Source organism: Dryobates pubescens, chromosome 9 (assembly GCF_014839835.1).
Source record: "Dryobates pubescens isolate bDryPub1 chromosome 9, bDryPub1.pri, whole genome shotgun sequence".
Taxonomy (NCBI): domain Eukaryota; kingdom Metazoa; phylum Chordata; class Aves; order Piciformes; family Picidae; genus Dryobates; species Dryobates pubescens.
The window spans coordinates 38,294,181-38,318,643 of record NC_071620.1 but is presented as its reverse complement, the minus strand read 5'-3'; the positions used below and the strand labels follow the sequence as shown (position 1 = coordinate 38,318,643).

At 42.9% G+C, this 24,463-nt stretch overlaps 1 protein-coding gene across 1 annotated transcript in view; it reads right to left on the bottom strand.

Annotated features, from left to right (window-relative positions):
• PIGN (phosphatidylinositol glycan anchor biosynthesis class N) overlaps nt 1–24,463 on the bottom strand; it is a 100,697-nt gene that overhangs the window by 67,901 nt on the left and 8,333 nt on the right. Inside the window, exons 4-11 of the mRNA XM_009900824.2 lie at nt 21,680–21,786; nt 15,966–16,090; nt 14,479–14,609; nt 12,846–12,962; nt 6,552–6,592; nt 4,358–4,417; nt 3,163–3,255; nt 181–236 (exon numbers count right to left, since the gene is read on the bottom strand). Coding sequence (XP_009899126.2) covers nt 181–236; nt 3,163–3,255; nt 4,358–4,417; nt 6,552–6,592; nt 12,846–12,962; nt 14,479–14,609; nt 15,966–16,090; nt 21,680–21,786 — 730 coding nt within the window. The remainder of the gene's footprint in view (nt 1–180; nt 237–3,162; nt 3,256–4,357; nt 4,418–6,551; nt 6,593–12,845; nt 12,963–14,478; nt 14,610–15,965; nt 16,091–21,679; nt 21,787–24,463) is intronic.

The following is a 24,463-nucleotide window of genomic DNA, read 5'->3' as shown; positions in this document are numbered from 1 at the left end:
TTTTAAAACCAGAAATTAATTGCAGAGTTCTAGTGCAAAGTTTCAGTCAACACTATTGTGAAAAAAAAATAACCCAAAACACTGAAGAGACCAAATTTCTGTTGCTGCATCGCACCAAAATGCCACAGTGATAAGAAAAATCAGGTAAAAATAATGTATATAGTTTTTGCAGGCACTTACTTGAATGGTGTGAACAGAAATGACAGTGTAGTTTTCTTTTTCTGATACATCTTAACCTGCATTGAAAAGAGCATATGTAAGTTGTGACAAGACTAAGAATTGTGTCAGGAATTAGATTTAAAATGACAGAAGAGTTCCAAGACTTTGGAAAAAGAATGAAATTACATTGTCAACACATTATCCAGGAAACAGGGTGTTATCCTCCTGCATGTGTAACTCCTCTAAGTTCCTGGAAACCAAAACCTGCTCTGAAGTAGTTAAAATAAACCACTTCACAGTATCACCAAGGTTGGAAGAGACCTCAAAGATCATCAAGTCCAACCTGTCACCACAGGCCTCATGACTAGACCATGGCACAAAGTGCCACGTCCAATCCTCTCTTGAACACCTCCAGGGATGGTGACTCCACCACCTCCCTGGGCAGCCCATTCCAATGGCGAACGACTCGTGGCACTTTCAGGCTATGGGTGCCTGTAAGAGGGCCACAGAGTTGAGACCTCCAGCGTCCAAAGTGTCCAGCCCAGTGGGTGGACACAGGAAATAGTGTACCTCTTCCCATAAATCCTGTATCCCTATACATCTGTCTGCAAAGCTACTATCTTTCTCCTTTCTTCCCTCTCTTCCCCCTGGACACAGTGAGCTACCTTACACAGTGTGTCAGGGGGAAGGATGGTTCCAGGTTTGTCTGCAGCCTTCAAGGCCAGGCTAGTCTCATCTTTGGCCTTCAAGGCCTGACAAATATTTCCTGCACAACTTTGCCTGTCCATGCCTACTATGGGGGGGGGGGGGGGGGCGGGAAAGAGCCCTGGGGTTTTGGCAAACCCCAGGTGGGCAGATGAAACAGCACTGAGGTTTTAGTCTGAATTGGTTGGCCTGGCGTAAAGGGAGTTGTGTGTAAAGCTTTGGCTTAATGAGCTTGTGTGTTACGCATAGACTGTATTTTATATGCTTTGCTATGCTCACCACTATGTAACTGTAGCATTGTGGTTTGTGAATTCCCTTTCCAGTTGAGCTTTCCGTCACTATCCAATCCAATTGTGTGAGTGTTATTCTTTTCCCCTTTTTGGAGCACTAGAGCAATCTGTCTGCTTGTTAAACCATGACACCACTCCTCAGTAATTTTCAGAGAAGGACGTCTAGAGTTTGCAGGATAAAGAGAAGATAGGGCTAGAAGTGCTACCAAACTTCAGTGCTGACCTCCCTTGATCAAATGGGGACTACATATGCATGAGAGGAGCTAGCACACTGTGGCAACAGTGCCAAAGTTGTGCTGTTAGATTGATTAACCTGCACAAGCATAAAAAGTTTTGATGCTGTCAGAGCCACTTTGCCCAAGGCCCTTCAGAACATCTTTAAAGCCTTCTACAGCATTCTGACTTGAGGCTGACTGTTGCCATAAAGTGCAGATAGGAACTTTCTAAGAGCACTGCTCCCAAAACCTGACAGCTTGAAGTAGCAACTCACAAGTCTCATCCTATCCATCGAAGGCAACATCCTCCCCAGGGAGTACAAACTGTGGCCAGGTCAGTCCATCACAGGAAAAATATAAACCAACTTGGCATCTCTAAGCCAGTGCACTACTTTAGCTTCAGCAGAGACCTCAAAGAAAATTCACATGTGATCCTTCCAAACAATGCTATAAAAAAGCCAGCCAACTACAAACCCAGAGAATTTAGCACTATAAAATGACCGAATAAAAGTGAACTTTTAGAAGCAGAGGACCAGAGCCATTTCTGGTTTTAAATAATCCCCAAGACATCAATATCAAGTCACATCCTTAAAGAGCAGTCACCTTCCCTCCTACATGCCAGCTTTCCACCACAGATTTGGAAGCAACTCTCCCATTAACGCTACCAACCTGGTATTCACACAAACTACACTGTGGAACCTGGCATCCTAGGGATAGAATATTTTGATGGTTTTAATGTCTAAAAGGTACTCCCAGGGTAGATCCTTGTCCAACTATTCTTGCACAGATTACATAGAATACATAGAATAAACCAGGTTGGAAGAGACCTTCAAGATCATCGCGTCCAACCCATCAACCAATCCAACACCACCCAAACAACTAACCCACGGCACCAAGCACCCCATCAAGTCTTCTCCTGAAAACCTCCAGTGATGGTGACTCCACCTCCTCCCCAGGCAGCCCATTCCAATGGGCAATCACTCTTTCTGTATAGAACTTTTTCCTAACATCCAGCCTAAACCTCCCCTGGCGCAGCCTGAGACTGCAGAGCAACGTTTTTCTCTCTCTCTCAGCTTCCTCTCTGTGGAAAAGAGAGTCTATATGGTTTTTGTTTGCTGGTTTGTTTCAGTTTTGATTGGTTGGTTTGTATATGTTTTATATGTCTTGCCAAAACTCAGATTTTTTTGCATTTGGGGTCGTTTCTTCTTCCACAGTTCATAAGCATAGTGAAACATCATGGGTCTTGTTTGGATCATGTATTTGTTCTTGCAATATAATATCTGATATTAGATGAATCAAGACAGAAAAGCCAGAGATGAACACTTACAGAGTAAACCAGATAAAACAGCTGTAGCTGAAAGTTAATTAGACCACTAATTTAATTTCTTTAATGGAGGGTTACCTTTTTGATCTGTTTGTGTATTCATCCTAACTTACAGCCTTGTTTCCCAGCCCCTGCTGCAAAGGTAATACTTTCCAAGCATCAGCACCCAGATTCTATGTACACACTGCAAGCAGGTTTACATTAAAACCAGTAAACATCAGCATTTATATAAATAATCAATACAAAGAATACTCATTCTCCTTATCCAAAAACTATTTATTCAAGTCTTTCCAACTCCTTCAGATATGGCTCACAGCTAGTCCATCAACGTCAGCCAGCATGCACATTCAATTTCAATCCTCTGAATTACAGCATGCTACATACACTCTATGCCCTACTGTAATTATTTTAGACATAGCCAACAACTGTTATTCAAAGAAGTATTTTTCTTTACCATATGTTGAGTTACCTTAAATTGCTCAAGAACTTGAACAGCATTGGTAAACATGCTCTCTGCTTTGAAATGAGCACTATTGTTCAGATATTCCACAGGCAGAGTTCCCTGAAGAAGAAAAATACACATATACACAATAAAATAATATTAAATGAAGAAAGAGGAATTTCTCTAACTGAACTGCAGGCTAAATGAGCAGTAAGAATACTTCAAATTACGCTGAAATAACTCCTGCAACTCCTTTGAAAATACTCTGTCATCATTTCTCAACATCACAGCAAGAGTTTATAATATCCCAGCCCCTACAGGAATGCAACAAAAGGTAAACAATGGGAGTTGTTAATAAACTGTATGTTACACAGTAATACAATCTCAACCTCTAATAAGAAGCTAATTTCTAAATACCTAAAATTTTCCATCCAAAGCCTCTCCTGGGCGTGACTCACACAGTGCTCTAGGTGGGAAAGTGAACCGTTCGGGTGCCACCCTATGTTGCACAGCTTTCTCTCATGACCAGCAACGAGAGCAGGATTTGGAGCAGAGTCTCCAGAAGAAATATTTTGAAAAATGTGCTGCAAAGCTGTGTTCTATATGTGAAACATGAAAGCAGTATAACATAATGCTAACTGTCAGTTGGATATTTATGAAACACTTTCTGGACTATGTAATAATCTATGGAACAAATTCAAAGAAAGCCATCTCAGGGAAGGCACACACTGTTCCCTAAATTAAAGGCACAGGATATCACCTCAAGAAAGTACACTGGTTTAAAAAAGAAATACTTAAACATTAAATTGCAAGAGCCAGCTTGTTTACTGGCTCAGGTTTCATGGCCAAAATCAAGCGTTATTCAAACCATATTGCATTTTTACCACACCTAAAAAAATACCAAGTAACAAAAACCTTTTATGTAGCTCAAAAGTATAAAGTTCCAGATTAGGTAAGAATCAGCTGTCTCTCCAACTGAAAACATTACCCCAAACATAAAAAGATTCACAGATAGCATTGAGTTGGAAGGGACCCACAAAGGTCATCTTGTACACTCTGAACTTCAGATGCAAACATACGAAGTTAAAGCTAGAAACAATCTCCATATAGCACTTTACCAAATCTATCACCTTTCCTCTCACTCTTGGCCCCACTCTTGGCCCCAACCATCCTCCTCTAAGATGAGTGTATTTCTGTTACAGAAAATGTTTGTATTTCTTACCACTGAATTCAGGGGGAAGGGCACACCAATAAGGGAAGCCATCAGTGGTGCAATATCAGCCTGTGCAAACAGAAGCATTTCCATTTTAATACAAGTCCAAGCTCTAGAGCCAATAAATTCAGGTTTTCTTTAATGTATCTGCATTTGCAGAACTAAATGGCACAATATTGTGAAGTTAGGACACACAATTTCCTTTATATTTTAGTTTCTAGTAGTCATCATGACCTGATTAGATTCAAATTGTGAGGCACCACTATTGACAAAGCTTCAAAAATACACTTAGATTAAAAAGCAAATATAACCCCTCACAGGATTTATTCATAGGAGTTCAGACCCTCCTTCGTTGCTCTCAGAGAGGTACAGCAGAAAGAACTAATTTCATATTTACAGTTTTGAGCAGTGCACTGAAGATATTGCTCTTCACAGCACTCATTATCCCATGTTTTATTTACAGTGCCAATTACTCACCATCTCCCCTTCAGAGGGGGGGATTATGCACTTTCATTTGTGTCCAGTCAGCCCTCAAGTAGGTCCTTCACAAGGCATATCATAAAATAAGTTACCGTTACCTTCTACTTGTAGTGATAAACACTGCCTCTCACCAGGTTTATATTTTCCCTTAACATAAAAGTAGGCATCAAAATTTGTTTCTCTGGCATGAATCAGAAGAAATTACACTAAAACCACAGGCACAGATCCAGCCTCAGATCTCCTATGATGAAGTAGACTCTGAACCAGTATTTGTGGAGGACAATATACATGTAAGGTAACTGGAAATCTAGTTGGCTGGTTTTACCCATAGCTTTGTCAAAAGCTCTGACTTTGGAGACACTTACCCAGTGTCTCAAGCAACACTTGAGACCCTTCTACACCATCTCAAAATAACATTCTCTTAATTCCTGCCAGTCTTGAAAGGAAAATTAATTTTGTAGCGGGGTTTTGGTGAAAACAGAACATTTTCAACTTCAACCTTCTAACATGAGTTTATTTCCCTTGTTTGAGCATATTTAGAGTTTGCTATTTACATACTGGGTTCCATAGGCCTCTCAGTTTGACTTTGGTGCCAGGGAAGCTGATGGATCAGATCATCCTAAGTACATGCAGGACAACCAGATCATCAGGCACAGTCATGACAGTTTATGAAAGGCAGGTCCTGCTTGACTAACCTGATCTTCCACTACGACATGGTCACCTACTTAGTGGATGAGGGAAAGGCTGTGGAAGTTATCTCTGTGGACTTTAGAAGAGCATTTGACACCATTTCCCCCAGTATTCTCCAGGAGAAACTGGCTGCTCATGGCCTGGATGAACATACACTTTGCTGGGTAAAAACCTGGCTGGATGGCTGGGCCCAAAGAGTGGTACATGGGAGTTAAAATCCAGTTGGTGGCCAGTCACAGGCAGCATTCTCAGGGCTCAGTACTGAGGCCAGTCCTGTTTAACATCTTTATCAATGAACTGGATGAAGTGATTGAGAGCTCAAAAACACCATTAGTAAGTTTGCAGACAACATCAAGCTGGGTGGAAGTGTTGATCTGCCTGGGGGTAGGGAGACTCTGCAGAAGGATCCAGATGGACTAGGTGGATGGGCTAAGAGCAATTGTAGGAGTTTCAATAAGGCCAAATGCCAGGTTCTGCACTTGGGCCACAAGCACCATGCAATGCTGCAGGCTTGAGGAGGAGTGGCTGGAAAGCTTGTTGGCAACAAAAAGAGTGCCCTGGAAGCGTTGACTGACAGCCTGTTGCACATGAGCCAGCAGTGTGCCAAGGTGGTCAAGAAGGGCAACAGCATCCTCCTGGCCTGTATCATGAACAGTGTGGCCAGTAAAACCAGGGAAGTGATTGTGTACAAAGCTCTGGTGAAGCCACATCTTGAGCATTGTGTAAAGTTTTGGCCCCGGACTACAAGAAGGATGCTAAGGAACTACAGCATGTCCAAAAAAGGCATGAAAATGCGTCCTTGGGAGGTGAAGTTGTACATAGCTGCCACATGCAAACAAGCAGTTTCAGCTGTTTCATACCATGTTCAGTATGGCTGTGATTCCTGCAGCTCTAACTTTTAAGTAACACATTCCAGAGAAAAGCTACATAAGTGTGATCGTTAAATCAAATTCCATGAATTAGGTTAAGTCACACAAAACTCATAATTTCAGGTGGAAAAACTATGAGCTATTAAATTAGGTGTATGTGATACCTGATTGACATCCAGCCTCTTCAAGTTCTCTAGTTTCCATTCTGTAAGACATAACAGAACACATGACCAGCTAATTTACACAGATTGGAAAGGGATAACTCAGCTGACATTTAATGTCTTGCTACTGTTTTCTGTAAAGTGTTGGTACTAAAGAAAATTAAGATTTGGCTTTAGGATGCTTGCTCAAAAAGGTTTACAGATGGAACTCAACAGGCAGAAATAAGAAAAGGCATTCATTTCAGTTCACAATTTTTTGTATCTACCACCAGGATACACTGCTGCCTGCAATTGTGACCCAGATCAGTTGAGGAAAGTCCAAGGTTTCAATTTTTTTCAGCACAGGACAGGCAATGATATATTACCTCCTGGGCCAACTAAAAAATTCAAAGGCAGGTTCAGGAGGAAGGCTGTTAAATTTCTTCAATAGTTTTAAAAGAGGTTAAGTCAAGGTCCCAGATACACTGGTATACAGTGGTACAAACATACTTCATATCTGCCATAAGCAATACCAGCCAACAGCAAGCTCAAGGGAGAACAACTACAATGAATGCAGAAACAATGTCAAATGCACAAGACTCTAAATGTCTGGGGCATCATACAAAAAGCATGTTCAAAACTGTATTTTCCTGCTCCCCATTAGCCTCTAAGGAAATAAAGAGGAAATTGCCTGTTTTATTGGGGGGGGGGGAGCAGAAAAGTTATAGAAAAACCAGAGTGTAGCAGGGTTTCATTTTGTTTTGGTTTAATGTCTTCCTTTTCCCAATGTTTAAATGCACTGCCCCATTACCCAGAGCAACAAAATGAGCAGGATAGGAAACAAAACAAAACAAGAAACAAAACACCAAGAAGCAGACACATACACACACACACACAAAATAAAGCCCCAATACACCCCCCCAAAAAAGACTACACACAGACTTAAAAAAGTTATATTATTATAGCTTTAAAAACCAAAATCATCACATACACAGGAAAATATAGGAGGGGCTGAAACAGGCTTGCTGGTACAGTACTTAGAGCCGATCCCAGGTACAGCAGTAAAGATGCTGGGGGCACCTATCCTCAACTTGGGAACCAAATTTCATGTTAGCAACAGGGGCACAGCCACCTTCCTCAGTACAAATCAAAAGCCAGATGGGCCAGGCACTGCCTTACTAATTCCACTTGTCAAAATGAAAGACCGTAGAAATAGCACAGAGGAAAGGAGCCCACCTAGCATCTCAGACCATTAACGGTGTAGCTGTGCTGCCAAAAGAGTCCTCTGGATTTATGTGAAGTGAAAGTTTAACTGCACCAGAAACAGGCTTCAAAAAAATACCAGAAGACCATCACTCAAAGGTCTGTCTTAATCTCATTTATCTTCTCTAAACAGGCATTCAAATCTTAGGCCATACCTCCCTTCCGCTATCTTTCAATGTACAGTGCTTGTACCAGACCCAAATGTGTCTCAGATGAAAATGTCTTGAGACAGGAAACATTCACATGTGCAGTACTTGAGCCAGGGGCATCCTGGCCTGTATCAGAACCAGTGTGTCCAGAAGGAGCAGGGAAGTGACTGTGCCCCTGTGCTCAGTCCTGGTGAGGCCACAGCTTCAGTGCTGTGTTCAGTTCTGGGTGCCACAGTATTGGACACTGAGGTCTTGGAGGGTGTCCAGAGAAGAGCAATGAGGCTGGTGAGGGGTTTGGAGAGCATTTCACACGAGGAGTGGTTGAGGGAGCTGGGGTTGTTTAGACTGGAGAAGAGAAGGCTAAGGGGAGATCTTACTGCTCTACAACTACCTGAAAGGAGGCTGGAGTGAGGCCAGTGTTGGTCTCTTCTCCCAAGTACTAATGACAGGATGAGAGGAAACACTTAAGTTGTGCCAGGGGAGGTTTAGATTGGATATTAAAAAAAATTTCTTTACTGAGAGAGTGGTGAGGCTTGGAACAGGCTGCCCATGTACCTTAACAGCAGTAGGACCTACAGGTACAGCGAGTTCCCATGGCAACACAGGGGAAGTATTATCAGCACTAATCATGAACTGTGTTAAACTCACACCAAATTGAACATTTGCTTCTTTTGGCTTCCCAGAAAAGGAAATAGGTTTATGCATCTAAAGAGACAACCTTTGGTTTTCTTTACATAACATTTTACAACAAACTGTGGAAAACTGTCCACACACACACTATGTGCTTAAGGTAGGAAGAAACTGTAGCTCTGCTACAGAAACACCTAGCTTTGTCAGAAGCTTTTACATCTCTTTCTCCTACTCAGATATTCCCAACAGGCAGAGTTAAAGACATCTGCCTTGGACTGCCTCTGTCTGAGGACTGGGATGCATCTGCAGACCAGCCAGTGCAGGCTGTACTCCCAGGAGTGAGGCACTCTTCACACTGGTTTATGATTCTAGCTCACTCCTTAGGTTTCCTGTACCATGCACAGAAATTTTTCATCCACTTGCTAAATTTTGTTTGTTTGTTTTGTTTTTTTTTTTCCTTTATCCTGCCCTGCTTTACTGCAGTCTGCTGGGCAGCCAGATGCAAAACAGTGCAGGGGAAACAGTAGGGAAGCACCAGCTGAAGAGGAGGCTGAGACTACATGTACAAAAGGGAATGTCACAAAGTCTCACAGAAGCAAAAACAGTGAAGGGGTACACTGAGCTCCCTCGTACAGGGCACAGCAGGCTGAGGGATGTATATAGATAAACACAGCCACTGCCACATCCTTCTGCTGCAGAAACCTGTACCTTCTCTTACAAGCCTCTTTGGACTTGTGCCTCAAGGATACCCAGTGAGGCCTGTGTTGGAGAGTCAGAGAGAAGTTCTGTTTCTGTTTGCTTCTGAAGGGGGTCAAGCCAACAGCCAAATGGGTAATACTGCACCCTGCCCACAGGATGCAGTGCTGCCACCAAGAATCTTTCAAAAATGGTTGCATGGCCAAGCCTGAGGGAAGGCAGAGCACAGGTGAAGGCTGTCATCCCAGAGTAAGCCCTATGCCCTTTGAGCCATGCAAGGAGCACATTAACCTTTCCATGACAAATTGGACAGGCTAAGTCCTGCCTATTGGCACTGTCTTTAGGGTTATCAACCCTTGATAGCATTGCTAAGAAGACAGACAATTCACCGAGCCGCCTCTAGCCTGCTTGCACTGAACAGAGCACAAGAACTTTGCCAGCTTCAGAAACAGTCTGCTGTTTCCATGAGCTCTTAACCTGGAGGAATTCGGAAGGATTGTCAATAGATGCAAAAACGAACGTTGATGCACGGAGTCACAAATGTTAAGTCAGACACCTGCATACATCAGTAACACAGCAGTCTTGGAAACATTCTCCTCTCCTGGACAGTCTTGGCTGCATGAGGATGGAGCAGGAAAGGGAAATTGGAAGAACTTCTCAAGAGACCTCTTTTAAGCATCTTTACTTTCACATCTTAGCTTTATGAAAACACCTGGTTTGTAACTTTATGGAGTATCTGAACTATGTTGACCTGTGAAAGTACCAAGTTCCCTTTCAACAAGAATTTTTTTCTTTACTTTTAAGCTGTGTAGCCAACAAAAAGCTTTAATGTACTACCGCAGAGAATGGTCACTTTTCAAGAAGACACTTACTACTCAGAGATTCAAATTCCCAAGATACTTACAGAGACTCATATCTCCAGTAATGAGTATCCCTAGCAATTAAGAAACTGTAAAGACAGCATCTAAACAGACCAGCAACATTCCAGACAGCTGGAGAGATACAGAGCAAGTCCAGAACAAAGGGAGGCATTCCTGCTGTTGGATTTGGGATGTTTGGTTTTTCTTTTTCTGTCTGGTTGGTTGAGGATTTTTTTTAAACCGCCAGAACAAAGACGCAAAGCAGGCACAGCAGGGTGCACACATTCCCTCCTTAAAAGAAAATACACATTTCCTGAGAGATGACAACCTAAAAGCTTTCCCTATTGTGTGCACCTGGGAGTCAGCTCAATACTCATCTTCTCTGAAATGCTCTCGCTCCATTTTCGTCATTACTTGAAATCAAATGCTGAGTTTTGTACTAAAGCTGATGAGAATCAAGGAAATCAGCAGCTGTAGAAATAAACTGTTACAGATCAACCCTTATAGACATAAGGTGTCCTTAAAAAGTCTAGCAAATCAGCCATCACAGATACCAAAATCAGTTGATTTTACTGTTTCCTAATTTTTATTCAACGACTAATTCTCAATTTTATCAGAAATGTCAGAGTTTTACAGCAGCAGTACATCACAAAGAGAGAAATGCTACATGGCCTATATCTGAGTCCTCTTTATTTAATCTGGTACCAAATACCTTCTCAAGAGCAGGGCAGGGTTAAAACCTCAAGACTGAACTAATTTTTGCCTTTTGTCTCTTCTCTGATATAGCTCACAATGCAATCCAATAAAACAAAGTCAATACCTCATTGTTCTCAAGTAATAATCTGCAAGACTCAAGGCATCTCAAGAAACAGAGCAGGCTGCGAGAGCGGGGCACATGGAAGAAGAGTTTGCAGAGTTTAATCACACAGTTCTAGAAGTTCACTGATACTTCAGTAAGCCAATGCTTATTGTATATTTGAAATATTAAAAATTAATTGTCTTTTAATAAGTTTACTCTTAAATAAATCAGAGGGGGAAAGTAACAGTAAAAAGTCAACACTTTTTCATTGAGAAAGACTGTTTACATTTTCACAACAGCCTCAAGGATGCAAGTGAGACAAGACAGCCCCAGGAAAGTTCCCAGGCTTGTACAGTGAAGCTAGAAAATGATCCTTGGACACGTTAACTTCAGCCTCTGTACAAAGAGCTTTTAAGCTCTGGAAGTCTTCCTAACAATTAAACCACAGAATCATAGAATTAGTATGGTTGGAAAAGACCTCTAAGATTAAAGAGTCCAACTGTCAACCTAACACCACCACGGCCATTAAACAATGTCTCAAAGTGCCATGTCCATATGTTTCTTGAATACCTCCAGGGACAGTGACTCCACCACCTCTCTGGGCAGCCTGTTCCAATGCCTTACCACTCTTTCCATAAAGAAATTTCTCCTAATATCCAATCCAAACCTCCCCTGGCACAATTTCTGGCCAGTTCCTTTTGTCTTATCACCTGATACTAGACAGAAGAGACTGACACACACCCCCACAACCTCCATTCAGGCAGTTGTATGTAGCAATGAGTTTTCTCCTCAGCCTCCTCCAGACTAAACAACCCCAGTTCCCTCAGCTGCTTCTCAGAAGACTCATTCTCTAGACCCTTCACCAGTGTCCCAGTTTGAGCTGAATGCTTTAAGAAAGACCACAGTGTTACAGACCTCCAGAAGCTGAGTATCCAGAGTGCCCAGCCCAGTGGGTAGACACAGGAAATCATGTATTTTTTCCCATAAATCCTATATCAGTATAAAGCTGGGTGAGAAGTCAGTTGCTTTCTCTTTCTTCCTCTGCACATCCACATCCCCAGATGCAGTGAGCTCCCTTTTCTGGTGTGTGGGGAAGATGGTTTCAGCCTTCAAGGCTGAACTAAGTTTTGCTGTGCAATATTGGCCTGCTTGGGCCTAGTCCAAGGGACTAAGGGGAAGTAGTTTCAGACCTGGCCAGCCTGAGACCAGCCTAGCAACTGGGAGGGAAGAGTGAGCCCCGGGGCATATGTTAAACCCCAGGTTGGGAAAAAAAGGAGTACTGGATTTTGGTTTCATTTTGTGGAGGTTTTTGTGAGAAGCTTTTGGCTTAATGAGCTTCTTTGTTAAACCCAGATTATGCATTCCTTTGTATTTTATATGCTTTGCTATGCTCATCACTATGCATTGCAATATTGTAGTACTGTAGCTTGTGAAAAGCTTTTCCATCTAACTTTCCAGTACTCCAGTCCTGTGGGTAAAGTGGTCTCCTTTTGCCACAGAGGCATTAGAGCAATCTGTCCTACTCTGAACCATGACAACCAGCTTTATTGACTTCCTTTGGACATGCTCCAGCACCTCAATGTCCTTCTTATAGTGAGGGCCTCAAAACTGAACACAGCAAGTTGCAGCCTCACCAGTGCTGAATATATGGGCACAATCATTTCCCTCCTCCTGCTGGCCACACTATTCCTGATACAGGCTGATCTCCCCTGGTTTTAGGAGTGTGAATTGCCTCTTCAATCTCTTCAATTCCACTGTGCAATATCCTCCATAGGCATGCCCTGTAACTTTTTCTTTCCACACTACTTTAAGTCAGTCACATTTACTGTAATGAAGCAAAAGTCAGTGACAATCAACAGGTAATGGTTAAACACCTCCCTTTCCACCAAAATCTTTCACTTCAGTTTTATGTTTTACCCACCTTTCAAAAAATTGTCTTCAAAGAACTGGGATGTGACTCTCTGTGGATAATTCACACCAGCACCCCAAACAATCAGTGGTGTTAAAGTTTCTGAGGGATGACCAGCTCCATGGGAGCCTACAACACACCAAATCAAAGAGAGTAAACTTTAATAAGACACATGGTGTATAACCAGACAAAACACACACATACAGATATACACACATGTAATAAGTTCTTGTTAAAAGTGTACACTACAGACAACCAAATTGGTTAGAGAAACACTTGTCCTGCAAGAAGCTGAGGGACTGGGACTTAAGACCTAATGGCTTTGGGGAGGATGCAAAAGAACATCCTGCCTGTGTCCCACTGGGGGGGGGGGGGAATGTTAAGAGAAGATGAAACCAGAGGCTCACTGCATTGCATGGTGAGAAGATGTGAAACACTAAGCATAAGTTCAAACAAAGGAGGTTCAGACTGCAGACAAAGAAAACATTTTTCCCCTCCATAAGGGCAGGCAGGCAGTGGATGCCCAAAGGCATTGCACAGGCTCCATCCTCTGAGGCTTTAAAGGCCCTGCTGGATAAAACCCTAACAAACATATCTGATCCCACAGCTGATTCTGCTTTGAGTAGGTCATTTGACCTCCTGAAGTCCCTATGATCATACATACAAAAGATATATATGTACACCTCCCTTATAAAAAAACCATTAGGAAGCCATTACTTCAGCAAAACATATAGGCCAGAATTAAAACTGTACTGCAAGCAGCAGTAAGACCAATAGTAAATAAGATTCAAAACAGAGTGTCTGGCAAATGAGCAGAGGAAAAGTAGGCTGATTTGGAATGAATATATGAACACTTTTATCATCTCTTATGACAGAGAAAGTCTGCATCACTTCCATTTGCAAAATGGAATTTCTCCAGACCATGCCTGAAGCATCAATAGTTTGAGAGTATCACAATTAAAACTAGTTATGCTGAAACTGCCTCAAGTCATGCAGCCACTATGGTCATGCCCTTCACAAGTGCCTTGTGCCACAAGTGCCACCTGTCTGGCTGCCTGCCTCATTCTCCTTTCTGTTCTAAGCTGCCCCATCCACATTTCAGAGACAGCCTCCTGTAGAAGGATCACATAGCAGTCCCATCCTTTTTGTTATGACTAAAAGGCCAAAATAAACAAAAACACATCCCTCCCTGTCCCCCCACCCCCAGCCCCACATGAACAAAAAAGTTGTCACCCTTCCGGGTGCTTGAGAGCGAAGTGATAACTATTTCTGTCTCACATGGGCTGCAACAAGACCAGCTTTGCAGCTGGCAGACAAATTAACACAACCTCCACCTGCTTGGGCTAGTTTTCTGCAGGGAGGCTCTGCAAGAGATGATATTCAGGTCTTTTTCTCCCCACTAGCAGCCACTGAGGAACTTCAGCTATAAATTTCCCTCCATTCTGTTTTCCAGATGTGCAACTCAGCCATCACAGGGCTGATGAGGACCCCTGCAGCCAATTAAACATTTCCTAATTTTCACAGGTTTCATACATGAGCGACACTTACAATAGCAAATCAAAGCACAGGCTCAAAAGCTTCTAAGGGGACAGAGCTCTGACCACACTCCAGATAATCACTCAAACTCAACATTTAAATCACTCACCCCAATCTGTCATTCCATGGTCAGAAGTTAAAATAAATGCAGTTTTCCTATCATTTCCATAGAAATTGTCAATCATTGAAGCAATTTCCTTTACACCTTCATCAACTTTTTTAATATTCTCCTTGTATTCCCTAGAAAAAGAAGAAAAAATGCTGTTAGACTCATGGCAGCTCTCACCTTCGGTATAAAGCAAGTCATCCATGGTCATAATGCCCAGTCCTTTGATTATAGACAGTTTAATACTCTACAGAATTTCAAGCTAACAGGACATCATAGATGTAAAATCTTTCTACCTCTGAGAGGTACTAAAATTTCCCTCATGTTTCCATGGAACTTCCTATGCCTCACCTTCTTTCTACCCATTGCCCCTTGTCCTGTCAGTGGGCATCACTGAGAAGAGCCTGGTTCCATCCTCTTGGCACTCACCCTTTACAGATTTATAAACATTAATGAACCCTTAGTCTCCTCCAAGCTTAAGAGCCCCAGCTCCCTCAGTCTCTCTTCATAAGGAAGATGTTCCACTCCATCATTTTTGCAGCTCTATGCTAGACTCTCTCAAGCAGTTCCCTGTCCTTGAACTGAGGGGCCCAGAACTGGACACAATATTCCAGATGCAGCCTCACCAGGGCAGAGTAGAGAGAAGAGAACCTCTCTCAAACTACTGACCACACCCCTTCTAATACACCCCAGAATGGCATTGGCCTTCTTGGACACAGGAGCATGTTCCAGTACTGCAGGCCTAGGCACAGGCCTAAGGTGGGAGTATAGCACAGTAAAGTAAAGCATGGAAGGAGAAGGGATAGGACAGGCAGAAGTGCCTAGCAAGGGAACTTCCACAACTTATATAAACTCAGAGTGCCTTGTTGGCATGGACTCATTGGTTCCCTATGAGTGACCACACATCACACTGTTATAGATTATTGGTCCAACTACGGATGACACGCGAGGTTTGTTGATGCAGGTGCATGTCCTGTTGTCCCAAGATAACTTGCTATGTTTATAGCTACCAGTGCCTTGCTTTAGTCACAGTGCTGCAAGACAGCACTGTTTGGTACACTGATAGCTGGCCCTGCACTTATGCTGAGCATGGCCTACCACCATGTCAGGCTCTAGGCCTGCACTGCCAGATTGCTCACACTGCTCTTTGCTGGCATTGCCACAGGAGCACATTGCTGGCTCACTCTCAACCTTCCATGCACTAGGATCCCTAGCTCCTTTTCCCCTTCACTGCCTTCCAACAGGTCATGAACACAGGACTATAACCAGGAGTATTATATATGCCAAAATTCCGTCGCTTCCTCAGAGGAGATATTAAGAACAAAAATGCAACCAGAAAATGCAGAACATCAGTAAATACAGTGACATGCAGCCTACTGGAGAAGTCATCAGGATTACAAGTTGTTTCAGGCTTGATAAATAGCACTGTTAAAAAAGTTCCTGTATGCATTTAAAACTAATAGGCAAGATGTGCTTAATCTCTCAGTTACCTTGAGTTTGGCCGGTGAGCATGTCCGTTTGTGTCTATGCCCAGCAAATGCAGGAACAGAACCACTTTCTCTTCATTCAGTGCAGAGAACAATGTTTGATTGCTTCTGGAAGAATTCAAGAAGCTCTGTGTGGAATAAGCCATTAAGATATTAATCAGGGGAAAATGGAAAAAAATAATGATAGGCAACCTCTTAAAAGGAAAGTACTGTGGGAAGAGGGTTGTTTTCAGATGGCTTTAGAGGAGTGTCACAGTATCACCCAGGTTGGAAGAGACCTCAAAGATCATCAAGTCCAACCTGTCACCACAGACCACATGACTAGACCATGGCACCAAGTGCCACATCCAATCCTCTATTGAACACCTCCAGGGATGGTGACTCCACCACCTCCCTGGGCAGCCCATTCCAGTGACAAACGACTCTCTCAGTGAAGAACTTTCTCCTCACCTCGAGCCTAAACCTCCCTTGGTGCAGCTTGAGACTGTGTCCCCTTGTTCTGGTGCAGGTTGCTAGAGAGAAGAGACAAACCCCTTCCTGGCTACAACCACCTTTCAGGTAGTTGTAGAGAGCAATGAGGTCTCCCCTGAGCCTCCTCTTCTCCAGGCTAAACAATCCCAGCTCCCTCAGCCTCCCCTCACAGGGCTTGTGCTTTGGGAATATTTGCCTTTGCTCAAATTAGAGAAAGCTATGTTTTGTCTTTGACTCTGAGAGCAATGTAAACTCCTTGTAACTGAAGGAGAGAAGCTTGGCAGAATTTGGTTGGATGTGTTAAAATATTGTTATTTTGCCCTATTGTATGCCTTAATCACATGTATGCCAGTAGAAAATGACCAATTGAGAGGAGACACATGTGCCTTCTGATACACCAGTTGTTGTTAGAGTTGGAAAAGAGGAACCTTAATTACTTCCCAATTTACTTCTTGGAAGATAACTACCATCAATATAGTCAGTCCAAAGTTTCAGCTTATGTAAGGCAACACTCTTCTAGTTGAGAGATCTGGGGTTTTTTTGGCTGGGTTTGCCTTTTGGGTTCGCTTGGTTTGGTTTTTGTTTTGCCATTATGTTTTTTTTGGGGGGGTTGGGTTGTTTGTATTTTTGGGTTGGGTTTTTTTTTTCAGTTTCTTTAGGCAGAAATACCATGTAACTGCATATCACCCCTGTTTTGCCTCCTACATAATCACCACAATTAACCATTCCTGAGCACCAGTTAGGGCTTTTTAAGTCCATTTATTTATCAGTTTCAAGCTGGAAGCAAAGGTCTCAAATATTCCTGCTCCAGAAGCGAGTTCTGCAGAACCAAAACATCAAGCTACAACTTGTTTGCAGAAACTAAATTAAAACAGAAGAAAACAAGACATGTTTTGCAAATACATGAACTAGAGAACATATATCTGCCTTGCTCATGCCCTACTTAAGCATCCCTGAGGCAGATGCCAGGGGGGATTTTGCCCTCAGATTGAATGAGTCTTGACATGGCTATTCTGTGTTAGACCAGCCACACTACAGCAATGCAAAATGTAGGCAGACAGCTATTACAACATGATCTACTTAGAAACAGCACTGCCCAAGGAAACAAAGTTGGCTTGTGTTTTAGTTCAAAGAGCATCCAGAGAACCTCTCAGCACATAAAGAAAGTGTCTTGGAATTTCACGCAGGAGTCCAGGAAAAATGCTGGCAGAGCCAGTGAACCATTTCTGTGACTGAAGGAGAGAGCAGTTCACCACACTCTCGTGATAGCAGGAGAGCTCTTGAAAACTAAAGCCTGCATCTCATGTAAAGGAAAGTCACTGCACCCAGAGGAAGACCGAACTGTTTGCAATGGTATCACAGTAAGCTGTGTCAGGAAACCATGGCAGTACACAATTCCACCTTTTTTTCCCCCTGAATATACACAAACTGCATGGATTAATATTTGCATGCTCTCAGCTTCAGCTCTTGTCCAAATAAAATCTTGGCCAAAGTGCAGGGGTATTTAAAATAAAGATATAAGAACAAAATCTGATCACATCCAATTGTGAGGTAATTACTTTAATGGAGATTTCCATTTCCTACAGGGGTCTGTCCACCTGCACGTATTTGACCACAGATTACAAAAGCCTTCCAGAGCACACCAGTCACTTGCAGAATACAGTATAATTATTTTTCCTCATTTTTAATTAAAGGAAACATCATATCAAAGCAGATAATCAGGAAATCCCCAACACTAAATCCTAAAATGTAGATCAGTATTAGAAAGCAGATATTTTTCTATTATGGACTGATTAAATGAAAGGAAACCCTCAGTCTGAGAAGGACAGGGAACTGCTTGAAAGAGTCCAGTGCAGAGCCACAAAAATGATGAAGGGAGTGGAACATCTTCCTTGTGAGGTGAGACTGAGGGAGCTGGGGGTCTTTAGCTTGGAGAAGAGACCAATGGGTGACCTCATTCATTAATGTTTACAAACATGCAAGCACCAAGAGGATGGAGCCAGGCTTTTCTTGGTGATACCCAGTAACAGGACAAGGAGCAATGGGTGGAAGCTGAGGCATAGGAAGTTTCATGGAAACATGAGGAAAGATTTTTTCACTGTGAGGGTGACACAACACTGGCACAGGCTGCCCAAGGGGGTTGTGGAGTTTCCCTCTCTGGAGATACTGAAGACCTGCCTGGATGTGTTCCTGTGTGCTGTGCTCTAGGTGATCCTGCTCTGACAGGGGGGTTGGACTGCATGATCTTTGGAGGTCACTTCCGACCCCTAACATACTGTGATTGTGAGGAAGGTAAGGCCTGAGCTCCTCCAGTCCCCCCAGATGTCTCTCCATGACATAGCTCTACCTCATAACATGAAACAGTAGCAGCCAGAAGAGCCTGCCCAAACTCTAGATAATTAAGCACAAGATAACCAAAGGAAGATGAGTGCAAAGATGAAGCAAACTTTACCCCATGGAACATTTGTTTAAATAGTTTACTGTCTCAAAAAAAACCCAAACCCAAAGGTCACCACAAGGTATCATCTTAGGCTGATAAAGATCATGATCAGGACACCAAACAGTAGGGAAAAAATCCATTTCATCTTGCTCTGGAGGCTGCTGAACTGTTTGTCCAGCTCTATGTTTTCTATGTCCTTGCAGACTGCTAAAGGCCTCTTCTTTTGGGCATTCAGTATTCAAAAAACTTGAGACCTCTTGCCACTGAACACTAGTTTCCAAGCTACCACGATATGTTAACTACATCTTTCTGTCTCAGTTTTTTTGTTTCCTGTTTATTTGCTCTATTCAGTGATATTTCCTCCCTTCAGCTGAATGTCACCAAGAAGTTTCAGGGATAGAAGCAAACAACAGTAGGCAAAGAAGAATTTAAATTTTCAGCAAATTGTCACTGTTACTTATATATAATGTCACCAGCACAGCTGAGAGTTGTTCGAGTTATGATAGCACAATGACTTCAGTTTCACTCAGCCTCAAGGATCACGTTTCTGAAGCAATCACTGAGGTATAATTGAAGAGACAATTAATGGAACGAGTGTTTTACACCAGTCAATCAAGTCCTATCCATTCAAGGTATAAACTAATGGTGCTGCTTCCAAAGAAAAAGTCACCAGTAATGACATACACATCAAATGTACCATTGGAGTTTGAAAGCAGAAATGTCATTAGGTGTTTTGAAGCAGAAGAAAGGTAGCACCACCCTCATGTACCTGTGCAACTCCAAATGACAGCAGAAAGTAATTTCAGGACAACACCTATTAAAAGTCTAACTGACAGCCTAATTTGATTTGTCTTATTCATATGCATTATGACATGCAACCTGGCAGAAGTGCACATTCAGGGATAAAGATGTCAGTTAGAAAAAAGTTACTTTTACCTGCAAATTCAGCAAATAACTTCCTTTGCAAACTAGGAAACTATAATAAACTTCTCTGCCCTGCTTCACTGTTTAAAGCAGACCTGCCTTCAGCTTCCTAATACAGGTAATGATTTGGTATACTGATTTATTTAATTTTTCACAGAATTAGAATCATTGAGGTTGGAACAGACCTCTGAGATCATCAAGTCCAGCCTATGACCTAACACCACCACAACAACTATACTATGTCACAAAGTGCCACATCCAAACTTTCCTTAAATACCTCCAGGGATGGCGATTCCACCACCTCCCTGGGCAGTCCATTCCAGTGTCTAATTAACCTCTGGGTGAGGAAGTGCTTCCTAACATCCTACCTAAACCTCCCAAGTCACAGCTTCAGGCCATGCCCTCATGTCTTCTCACAAGTTGCCTGGGAGAAAAGCCTGACCCCCACCTTCCTACAACTTCCTTTCAGGTAGTTGTAGAGAGTGGTATGTTCCTCTGAGTCTCCTCTTCTCCAGGCTAAACAATCCCAGCTCCCTCAGCCTCTCCTCATCAGATTTTCCCTTCAATCCCTTCCCCAGTCTTGTTGCTCTCCTCTGGACCCAGTTCAGCATCTCAGTATCTTTCTTGAAGTGAGTGGCCCAGAGCTGCACACAGTGCTTAAGGTGAGGCCTCACCAGTGCTGAGTATAGGGGCAGAATTACATCCCTAGTCCTGCTGGCCACACTATTCCTGGTACAAGCCAAGATGCCATTGGGTTTCCATGCCACCTGGGCACTCTGCTGGCTCATGTTCAGCTGCTGTCACCCAGCACTCCCAGGTCCCTCTTTGCTAGGCTGCTCTCCAGCCACTCATCCCCCAGTCTGCAGTACTGCATGGGGTTATTGTGGGAAACGAGTAGGACCCTTCACTTGGCCTTGCTGAAGCTCATACCACTGGCCTCAGTTTGAGGTTTGTTTTGATCTGATTGAGGCTGATTAGCAAATGCAGTCAAGAGAACTTCTGGGAAAAAAACTAAGTCTTAAACTCCATTAAGTCTTAAACTCCATGAACATTGCTATGAGACCCAGAAAGTAACTCACCTAATTGCTCCTCCACTGATACAGATATTTATATACCAATACCTCCTATTGGTGCTTCTTAATCCAGGACAAGTGAGGTAGTATCAAATAACATGAAGATAGGAACTGATGAATAATCAGAAACCTGGTGCCTTGGACTATTAATACAGTGACACTGTCACAGAAAGCACCAGTTGTGAACCAGCACTGACCTATGCCAGCTAAGCAGAGCACCACCTGAAGTCATTCTGCTTCAGGACTTGCCTGTTCCCCCCAAAAACTAACTGTGACTCCTTGGGCAGCTGTAGCATAGCATGAACCACAGTAGTTAATCAGGAGCCAGCTACGTGCACTAGAACAAGTCACACTGTATAATCAGAGTGTGCACAAGCCTGCTGTGAGGAAAGAGTTAGAGACTTGGGGCTGATTAGTCTGGAGAAGAGAAGGCTGAGAGGGGACCTTACCAATGTCCACAAGGGTGTCTGTCAGGAGAATGGAGCCATTCTCTTTTCAGTGATACTCAGTGATGGGATGAGGGGCAATGGATGTAAACTCAATCACAGGAAATTCCATTTCAAAGTGACAAAAAACCTTTTGTACTGTGAGGCTAATGGAGCGCTGGAACAGGCTGCCCAGAGAGGCTGTGGAGTCTCCATCTCTACAGACTTTCAAGACCCATCTGGATATGTCCCTCTGATCTGCTTTGCAGGGGGAGGTTGGACTCAACAACCTCTGGAGGTCCCTTCCAGCCTCCTGCATTCTATGATTCTATGATCCAGTTGTACTTTATATATAGAGGTAGCATAAAAAGATTCTCTGCTCACCTTAACATGATCAAAAACCCACGTGTCTAGCTTGGCTGCATCTTGTGCTCCAAAGTCTTCACTCTCTGGTGAGTAACAGAATGTATAAACATGATCTCCAGTAGCACCTGCAAAAACAATATAGATGGAATAGGAGACAGATCAAAGTTTTCTTCCTTTTCTTATAGTCAAAACCACATTAATATTAATGCACAGCAATAGAAACCCATGAAGAATAACAATCCTGAGAGAATCAAAACAGTTTTATCTTTATTTTAAACCTTCCCATTATATGTAGGTTTTTTGGAAACCTGGATACCATTTTAACTCATTAGCTTATCAGCACCTCAAAGGAATAATGTTATCCAGTATGCTCAGGTGAGCAAATCAAGTATGGAAAAGCAGATCTCAGTTGAAGCAAATTAAATGGATTTTAGTTTTGAAACAAGGAATTTTACTGAGAAACTTCTTACAGAGAAAGAATAGGATAGGATAGGATAGGATAGGATAGGATAGGATAGGATAGGATAGGATAGGATAGGATAGGATAGGTTGGAAGAGACCTTTGGGATCATTGAATCCAACCTATCATCCAACCCTATCTAATCAACTAAACCATGGCATCAAGCACCACATCCAGTCTCTTCCTAAACACCTCCAGTGACAGTGACTCCACCACCTCCCTGGGCAGACCATTCCAATGGCCAATAACTCTTTCTATGAAGAACTTCCTAACATCCAGCCTAAACCTCCCCTGGCACAGTTTGAGACTGTATCCTCTTGTTCTGGTGCTGCTTGCCTGGGAGAAGAGACCAGCCCCCACCTGGCTACAACCTCCCTTCAGGTAGTTGTAGACAGCAATAAGGTCTCCCCTGAGCCTCCTCTTCTCCAGGCTAAGCAACCCCAGCTCCCTCAGCCTCTCCTCATGGGGCTTGTGCTCCAAACCCCTCCCCAGCTTTGCTGCCCTTCTCTGGACATGCTCTAGCAAGTCAACATCTTTCCTAAACTGAGGGGCCCAGAACTGGACACAGGACTCAAGGTGTGTACTCAAAGTACTCAAAAGCTACAGATGAAGAGCCTTGTTTGAACACACTAGGGTTTTGGGGGGGTTGTTTAAGAAAATGTGCTTAGCTTTTGGTTGTTAAAGTGAATCACACAATGCCCTATCAATGAGGCATCTACACAGGAAAATATATATCACATATAAGGAAGGCAACAGGAGGGACTGAACTTATTGTACATCGATTCCAGGAGACAAGATAGTACTGAAAGTCAATTGGACAGCTTCAGAAAGACAAGATTTAAAGTCTGCATCTGCAAAATATGGATTCAAAACATAGAAGAGAGAAGTACTGGACTAGCTTCAGGCAAAAAGTACAACATGAGAGCCACTGATGTAAAAACACAGCATCTGGACAAGGCATTTTCTTTCTGTACTCACTGTCAGGAAAGCAAAGCAGAGAAAGCAAGAGGGGGGGAAGGCTGAAGACCTAGAAGAAAGTAAACTTCTGAAGTCCTGGAAAGATCTGAAGTGGGGTTTATGAAATAATTCAGTCAATGGCTGAATTTTAACAGCTTGGGGATGTGGCTTTGTAAACTCAGAGGGAAAAACATTCTTCAGTCAGCTGATAGCCTGAGAGAACAGATTTGCTGGATGCCACAATTACATAATGGAGTTCTGTAAGCTTCCAGACTTGTGAATGAACTGACATCCCAGTATAAGGGGACTGTTTAATCAAGATTTCATCCAAACCCACACAAGGGACACAGGTATTTGGGGCTAAAAAGATGAAAGCTGGCATGAATGTTCTGATGCAGCTCCCCTCTGCCACCCATGAGACATTACTGCTACTTACAGCCCAGAACACTGCAGTTCTCACAGTCTGAAAAGAAAGGAAGAAAATACTCCCAGCCATTATGAAGTGAACTAAGGAGTTCCAGTTGGTGGATAAATCACTTCAAAAGAAGAAATAAGCCCTGGCTGTTGCTGTCAGCATGACTGATGGCCTAAGAGGGCAGAGTCCTGGGCTGTTTTTCCTCAGTGTCACAGAAAATGAGAGAAGACCTGTCTGTAAGGGTTACCACATCAAACAAGCCAAATGAAAACATGCAGTGTGCAGACCAGGCAAAGGAACACATCTTCTACCTACTCATTGCACCAAATCACCGTGGCTGGAAAAGATCTCTAAGGTCAAGTCCAACCATTATCTAACTCCACCATATCCAGTACTACATCAGATCTAAACATCTTTTAAATACATCCAAGGATGGTGATTCAACCGCTCCCCAGGGCAGCCTGTTCCAGTCTTTGATAACCCTTTCAGTACAGAAGTTTTTCCTAATGCCTATATTCCCCTGGCATAACTAAAAGGAAGTGAATCTACCTTTCTGTTGTGAGAAACTACAATTTGTTCTTCCATGTAGCATCTACTTCTCAGATACAGCACTGCATTAAATCCTTCTCAATTTGACAGGATCTCCCTCCCCCAGCAGAAGAATCATAGAATACCAGAATCATAGAATCATTAAGGCTGGAAAAAGTCCTTAAAATCATCAAGTCCAACCATAACCCAAGTACCACAACCACTGAACTATACCCTGAAGAACGACACTTCTGGAACACCTGCAGGATGACGATTCCACCACCACCCTGGGCAGCCTGTTCCAGCTCTCAGTAAACAAGTTTTTCCCAATGTCTAACCAAAACCTTCTGTGAGACAACTTCCACCCATTTTCTCCCATCCTATCACTAGTTACTTGGGAGAAGAGACCAACACTCACTTCACTACAATCTCCCTTCAGCTA